At 46.8% G+C, this 8,013-nt stretch overlaps 1 protein-coding gene across 2 annotated transcripts; it reads right to left on the reverse strand.

Moving 5' to 3' along the window:
• Nucleotides 1-215: 215 nt before the first annotated feature.
• Nucleotides 216-6,298, reverse strand: sparcl2 (SPARC-like 2). 2 transcript variants are annotated; one of them, XM_062464666.1, is made up of 9 exons: nt 6,183-6,298; nt 5,991-6,101; nt 4,988-5,060; nt 4,575-4,686; nt 4,322-4,440; nt 3,799-3,953; nt 2,930-3,042; nt 803-897; nt 216-547 (listed from the first exon to the last, which is right to left on the reverse strand). In XM_062464666.1, exons 2-9 carry the CDS (start codon nt 6,057-6,059, stop codon nt 492-494), a joined length of 792 nt encoding a protein of 263 aa, XP_062320650.1. In that variant the 5' UTR covers nt 6,060-6,101; nt 6,183-6,298; the 3' UTR covers nt 216-491. The 2 variants fall into 2 exon arrangements, with proteins under 2 accessions (XP_062320650.1, XP_062320649.1); XM_062464665.1 differs by having other exon boundaries at nt 4,988-5,069.
• Between the last annotated feature and the right edge of the window lie 1,715 nt (nt 6,299-8,013).

The following is an 8,013-nucleotide window of genomic DNA, read 5'->3' on the forward strand; positions in this document are numbered from 1 at the left end:
TCCCTTCCCTGGTCACGGCTTCTCACGCTAAGCCTTCCCTCTTTCGTCTGTCTTGCATCTCATCCCTCCGTCTAACGGCATCTTGTCTTCTCTCCCTTCCCCTCCATTGTCTCCCTCTCTCTCTGGGATGATTGAAAGCTTGATCTGTGTTCCCTGGTCGCTAACGAGCTGTGCTGGCTGTCCTATGAAACGACACAGACACCAGTAGCCAAAAGTACGACAGATCTCCCACACACATTTATTACAGGCCAAATCCCCACACAAACAAAACATACAGAGGACTTTTCGAAAAACAGACGATGTCATGAATCCCTCTCGATACCGTGTAGAACCAATCGTAAGTGCTAGGGGGCGTCGCGTGGATGTGTGTGATGTGCGTGTGTGCGAGTGGAGATGCGCGTTGACGGGGGTGTTGGTAACGCTGAGAGCATGGAACAGCAGGGACAGACTGATGCACCAGCAGGGGGAGCGGAGACGTGACAAGATCCATGTCAGAGGTGACTGTAGGTGGCCAGAGGACACAGCCTGTGAGAGCCCATCTTCATGGCTGTCAGAACGGAGGAGGAGAAGAGAGGGGGGGAAAAGAGAGTCATCGACTGGTCAGCTTGTAAATGCTTAACTCAATGTCCTGTCCAGCTCTTGTGCGGAGGTCATTATTATTATATAGACTCAAAACATTGTTGGGGTTTGAAAAATAATTGACATAACCATTCCTGTAAACAAACCCCCAATTTGCACCTGGCTGGGGTAGAGAGCTTAGGTACAGATTTAGTGCAGCTAAGGTTTTCTGTTTAACACCTACACATGTAGCTGTGGAACCAGGTCTCAGAGCGATCCACCAGACAGGAAGTCCACTCTCGCAGAGTAACCTTCCTGTTCCTGTTCTGGTCACATGACCTGCACACACAGCACAATCATGTCATGCTTGGCTGACCAGATAAAAACACTTGCCTTGAGAACACATATGCTCACAAACTCCAGCACACTAATAAAAATGGCAACACACACACAAACACACAATCTCAGTATGCTAACAGAGATCTTCCTAACAGTAATGCACGCACCTATGATCATAATACTGTATGCAAACAAATGCATCTGCACACATTTAATTGGCCCATCACAGTACATTTGTCTTGACCCCCACAAAACATTATCTTTGAAGGGTAGAGTCTCCATTTGCACTAATCCATAGACAGCGGGAAGCACAGTGGGTAATAAACATTATCATTGCTGGGAATGGGTTGACATTGAGATAGCCAACCTCACTTCCACAAAACCTGTCATTGAAAACTGTCAGAGGGAGAGAAAGAGGGAGAGGGAGAGAGAGAGAGGGACAGGGAGAGAGAGAGGGAGAGAGAGAAAGTCAAACACAGAGAGACAAAATGTACAGGATAAAAAATGTCTTGATGAAATATGGATAGATAAAAACCCTGTCAGTCGTGTGTGAAAGGAGAAAAGGGAGGATTTGGAAGGCAGGGTCCTTCACCGGAGGGAGTGGAAGGATGGATGGGGTGAGAAGGAGAGGAGGGGTGTACACAGGAAGGAGGGCTGGTGGGGCGGGAGGGGGCTGGTGTGGAAGGGGTGCAGAGAGGACATGTTGCCGGGAGGTGTGACATGGGGGCGGAGGTGAGAGCCCAAACGGGGTGACACATTTGAACCCTCTCTAAATTCTGCTGCAGTGACTTGGAAGAACGTGGTTCGCATTAGTCAATAAAATGATTATATCGAACTTGTTACTTTCTGTCAAAAGCTGAGTACAGATACAGATGCTCTCAGTGTATTTCATTCTAGATCATTCTCGAAGATATAACACTGATTGGCAACTGCAGGGATACTGTGTATGATGGCATGTCAGGCATGTATGTAATTTAGTCACACATGAACTTGTCGCACCGTTAAAGCTCTTTCAAACATTCTCATTGGTTGGTTTTGAGGAACTAATAAGGGTGAAGTGGTGGAATCAACTCCCCACCTCCATCAGACACTGACTGTCTCCCCACCTTCAAGAATAGGCTCAAGACGCACTTGTCCCGGGAGTACAACGGCACTTAGGAATGATTGGCTGGACCTGATGTTTCAGGATGATGTTTCACAATGACTCTTATTGAGTCTTGTTGCTCTTGTTGGTTAGTTGTAACTGACTTAAAACTATTGTACTTGCTGTGTAATATATTTTTGTTGCTTGCTTTTTTCCCACAGTTACACCCTTGCACTTTTGAGGTTCATGTTGTTAAATTGTTTAATTGTAACTTGTTCAACTACATGCTCTTATGGTTCTTCCCTTTGGGACTTATTTAGTTTTCACAATGTATGCTTCATGTTTTGGTTACCGCAATGTTTGGGGCTATCTCGTTGTTATGATCAGTGACCTATACACTTTTGTAAAACTCTCTTTTGGAAGTCGCTTTGGATAAAAGCGTCTGCTAAATGAATAAATGTAATGTAAATGTAAGTGTACTATGTGTTAAAACAAATTGCTAGCGAATTGCTAGCTTTAGAAATACGGGCTTACACACGGCTCACCATAAGGATAATTGAGATTGTGGATCATTATTAATCTCTTCTCTAATTAGATATCAAATTGACCCAAGGAATCATAGATGAATTTGAAAACCCTTTTTCTATTGTTCTCTTTTCCGAGAGATTTGGAATCAGGTCTTGTAGGTTCCATCTTTTTAAAGAGTACTGCCATTGGATGAATCTAGGGAAGTTGTACAGGTTCCACTTGTAGCCGGTGTGTATCAGTGAAACTCACTCCTCAGGTATGTAACAGGCCACCCGCATCAACGAATAGCTAGCTTTTCGTTGGCGTAGTTGGTAGTGGTGGCGCTTGGGAAGCCAGAGGTGGTAAGTTCGAACCCAGTGCGGGACGATTTGCCCGATACCTCTGACGGAGCTTGCAAGACCACGTCTGTTACACACTCACTTAAAGAAGTCTGTAGCGCAGTGCTCCAGAGGCATCCTCTTGTAGCGCAGTTTCCTGAGGTCTCTTCTGCTCAGCTTACCATCCCTGTTCCTGTCCAGCAAGATAAACCTCCTCTGGAGAGGGGAGGAGAGGAGGAGGGGAGAACAGGAGAAGAGGAGAAAGGGGAGACAAGGCGAGAGAAGAGATGTGAGGAGAGGATTTTAATGCTGAGAGAAACCCACTGACATAGAAACATACCTCATACCTGTACAACACATGTTAAATGGAGTTCTGTTCTGTTCTCTTTGAAGTATATTATAGTTTACTGTGGAGTCTACATTAATCTACGGGGGGCATTGTAGAATAGCAGGGCTCGTGTCAGAAAAGCATGATGGCAAAGGGAGGAGGAGACCAGATGGGATTCAAGATGTAGAGAGCTGAAAGATAATAAAGGCCATAAGGTCAAGGAGACAGGGTTAGGGATCTAGTATTACCAGCCTGTTAAACATGCTTAATGAATATTTTAGTGATTATTGATCATCGTCTATTTATATAAGGCCTCTTGACCCCTTCTCTCCACCCCGTCCCCCCCCCCCCGTCCCCCATGTTGTTCTGCTGAAAACTACACTATGGAAGGCAACAGGAACTAGTTCACCCTAATGGAGGTTTCTCTTGGGAGGTGTGGGGATGCTTGCGCAGACTCAACAATACCCAGAGATGCCTCGAGCATAGTTGCCAACCTAACACAAATATACCGCCCCAAAACACCTTCTGTAGGTTTTACAATACAGATCTGCTATGAGAGTAGTTTGACATGACTGCTGTTGTTATATAATCTCACAGGTACCTCTCCCCTCCACCGGACCAGATTGGCTCACTCCCGGGGTTACCTGGGCTAGTTCCGTCCTCCGGGCGTGGCTGAGGCAGCTTTGGGGAGGCGCCGCGGGGGTGTAAGACTTGCCCATGCGACTCAGCAGGAGGAACCAATCCAAGAGGCGGTACGGGAACTGACCAAACTCCTCCTCTGTGCAGTTTGCCTGTGGAACTGTGAGACGCACAACCTCGTTGGGAGTCAGGTGGCTGAGCGGTTAGGGAATCGGGCTAGTAATCAGAAGGTTGCTGGTTCGATTCCCCGGCTGTGCAAAATGATGGTGTGTCCTTGGGCAAGGCACTTCACCCTACTTGATGCTCTGGATAAGAGCGTCTGCTAAATGACTTAATGTAATGTAATGTAACCTTGTTGACCCCATCCATGTGTATCTGTTAGGTCTTTCAGTTACTCCTTAAGCCTTGCGTGTGTGCGTGTGTGAGCGTGTGTGAGCGTGTGTGCGAGCGGGTGCGAGGGGGTGCGAAGGGGTGCGAGCGGGTGTGATTGCACAGTCGTGTACGTGGGATGCCCTCGCGCGTCCTCACCCAGACAAGGTCCGGCGTGCGCCAGTCCTATGCGGCGTCTCTTGCGACAGGCTTCTTCATGCAGCAGACACTCGTTCCAGTATGTCTTCCCTAGAACGCTACACACTGGCGCCCTCTTCCTGCAATCACAAGCCACTGCATGAATAACGCTATATCCTGATGCACCTGCAGGCTCGTCTGTGATGACAAACGGCCCATGAGAGTTGGCCTGTTTGCTGTTGTGCGAGTGAAGACATGTTAGACGAGGGGACACCTGGGGCAGGTCTGGGGACACACACACTTGGGGACCAGAAGGCCGTGCTCTGGAACCACCTGACACCAGGAGCCTATCGGACTGCGGCATTTCAGCAACTCACACAACTTGGCTGAGAGATAGAGAGGGAGATAGAGAGGGAGATAGAGAGGGAGATAGAGAGGGAGATAGAGAGGGAGAGGGAGAGAGTTCAGCGTCTTAAAGATCAAGCTTTCTGCAAGGATGGTATGCACTCTTTATTCATGTCCCTCATAGAGCATCATGTGTTTTGTCAAAGGTGTGGAGGGTTGTGGAAGTTTACAATAAATATTTGATGAATGAAAGGAAAGAAAGATTAAAGGCGGCACAGACAAACAAATAATGTATTTGCTAAACAAATGACGAGATGTGAGGGGGAGGAGGAGATGTCTCACCTGGGTCCACCCTGCCGATATACGGCCTCAGACTGGCCTCTACCTGTCTCTGTCTGCGCTGCGCTCTGCCCCCCTGCAACCCCTCACACACACATTCCTCAAGTTTGACATTGAACAGATGTTTGACTTTTCATGCTCACAGTTGTACAGTACACTGCTGAATGACAGTTTGGAATGAGATGTGTACCACATGAGAAACAAACACTTCTGAAATACCACAGATGATCTGATCTTTGTTGAGATATGGAGTTTCTCGAATACGCATGGTGACAGTGATTCTTTCACATAACTTCCTTCAAACTGATGCTTAGACAGCTCTAGGAAAAGACTTTCAACGAAAGACAGGTCTTCATAGAACTTTTATTGTGTATGCTTTCCCTCGGGAATGAGCTTCTTCCTCCCTCAACTCTAACCCCCAGCCTCATCCCTGGCCCCAGCCTCAGCCGCAGCCTCGTACCCAGCCCAGTCCCTGGCCACCGCCCTCATCCTTAGTCCCAGCCCCAGCCTCAGCCTCAGCCTCAGCCCCAGCCTCATACCCAGCCCAGTCCCTGGCCACAGCCCTCATCCTTAGTCCCAGCCCCAGCCTCGTACCCAGCCTAGTCCCTGGCCCCAGCCCCTATCCTTAGCCCCAGCCTCAGCCTCGTACCCTGCCCAGTCCCTGGCCTCAGCCCCAGCCCCAGCTTCATATGCTTTGTAGTGCACGCCAATCCCACATCTGGCCTGGTTGGACAGTAGACTGATGAGAAACAGGTGCACATCTGACCTCAAATCCTGTGCACAATCCTGTTCACCACCAGAACAATTTAACACCAACGTAGATACTGTCAAGACCATAGCATTAACTAATCCATAACAAACATGCAAACAACAAACAGTCCGCCACCGTAAAAGCCACATGTTTTGTGCCAAGCAGGAAATTGTCAACCCTTCTAGACAAATTGAGCTGTTTCTTCTGCAGCCAGGTGGGCTTGTACACAGTGTGCTACAACAGGCTGACACTCACCATAACCACATCAGGAACAGGTGGGTGGGTCACCAGCAGGAAGAGGACTGTGTGTACGCTCAGGTGCATGGTCAAGAAATAAAGACGACCAAAACAGGAGGCTTTCTAAACCTGCAGAATAAATAAACCAAACATAACCACACACATCCTCCAATATAAAACTGAAAGACCATTAGCATAATTTCCACATACGTTTATCACGACCATTAACCAATTTCTCCTTCCAAACACCAAATGGTTTGTCTGTGTTCCACGCAGGGGAATCCAATAACGGGGTATAAAACATAGAAACTGTCAGAGGAATGCAATCATGTTCCATTACTGTGGTTGAGGCTTGAGTTACACAGAAGGAACATTATGCTGTCAACACAGGAAGTCATTATGGAATAATAAGCCATTTATTCTCTTTAAAAAATCTTACCAGTGCTTCCTCTCTCGTCTTCTCGTTCCTCAGCTCTTCACTCTCTCGCCAGCTGCATACCTTTCTCTCCTTCTTTCTCAGTCTTCTGTGGTAGCTGTATTTTATAGCCTACAGTACCTCTGCTGTCTATCCTTTCTCTCTCTCCCTCCCTCTCTCTTTTTTATTTGATTTTCTATTTCTACATTCTCCCCCGATTTACCTCTCCTCCTCCCCCCCCCCCCTTCTGAAAGGTTCCCTCTCTTCTCTTCATATTTGCCCCCTGTTCAAACAGATGACATTTCGGTCAGGCAGCCAAAACTGCAATGGGGTAGAAGTGATGAGAGAGAGAGAGAAAGAGAAAGAGAGAGGGGGGAGGGAGAGGGGGGGAGAGGGGGAGAGGGAGAGAGGAGAGAGAGAGAGAGAGAGAGAGAGAGAGAGAGAGAGAGAGAGAGAGGGGGGGGGGTGGTAAATAAATGGACCACTGCCAACCTCAATGAGAACCAGTATCCCCTTCCTCTACAAATCTGTATAAACACACACACACACACACATACACACACAAACGAACATCAGTTGCAGCTTCAAATTGGGCACCATGGGGCATAGTGACTGACTTACTAACTTAACAGCATGTATAATGCAGCCTGCATGCTCACCACTGCCACCTACTGGCCATTATAATGTTACAGACACGGGAACGTTATTACATTGTGGTTAAGTTTGTTTTTTTCTTCTAGATAGGGAATCTTTCTGAGGACAAGATCGGAGACCTGTATCAGCCCTACAAAGGCCACACAGGTAGCTCATACATACAACATTTGCATCTTTACAAACAACTTAACAGAGATTAAACTGAATATACAATGATACATGCATTCATAGGACTGAACATTTAGCTAAAATAACGCTACAGAGAACAGAGAATCCCCTATACAAATGTATTCATTAATCCTTGACTTGGCCTATTGTCCACAACACTATATCTACACAAAACAAAGGAATCAAGAATCATCTTTTTTTCTACTAGAAATGCACACTAAGTCTATATAGAACATACTTTTAATAGATTTGAAAATAATACTCATGTTCTTTTAATTCAAGCGGCGAATCGGGTTGGATGTCCCAGGCCTTTTCAACATGAGCGCGAGCAGCACTTTATGAACACGCGACAACTGGGCGGGATGAAAAAAGTATAATACGTGACGTCAGTGTAAACAGCGTTTTTGATGGTTTCGACTGAGGCCAAAGGGGAAGAGCTAAAACAAGGTGGCATTCGTTATTTTTAAATGACAATTACTCATCGATTAGGACTGTATTTGTGCTTGTTTGAACATTAGCCTACCGTAGAGATAATCAAACGCGCATCACGTGCGATCCCACGGTTTGAGATTAGAGATGTCGTCAAGCCACCGGGGTCCAGGTGACGCTCCGCCTAGACATGATCAAGCAGAGCGGAGGATGTTGGAATGATTAAGCATCATCTGGTATCATTGGGAAATTCCTGCGAACTGTTAGGTACGCTACTATGTTCTTGTCGAAATTGGTTTTCTGGTGTAGAAAATATACATAGTTTGCCTTTACTCGCGCATGGATCTTGTTTATTAGCATTTGTTCATCCGATCT

This window comes from Osmerus eperlanus, chromosome 6 (genome assembly GCF_963692335.1).
Source record: "Osmerus eperlanus chromosome 6, fOsmEpe2.1, whole genome shotgun sequence".
Taxonomy (NCBI): Eukaryota; Metazoa; Chordata; class Actinopteri; order Osmeriformes; family Osmeridae; genus Osmerus; species Osmerus eperlanus.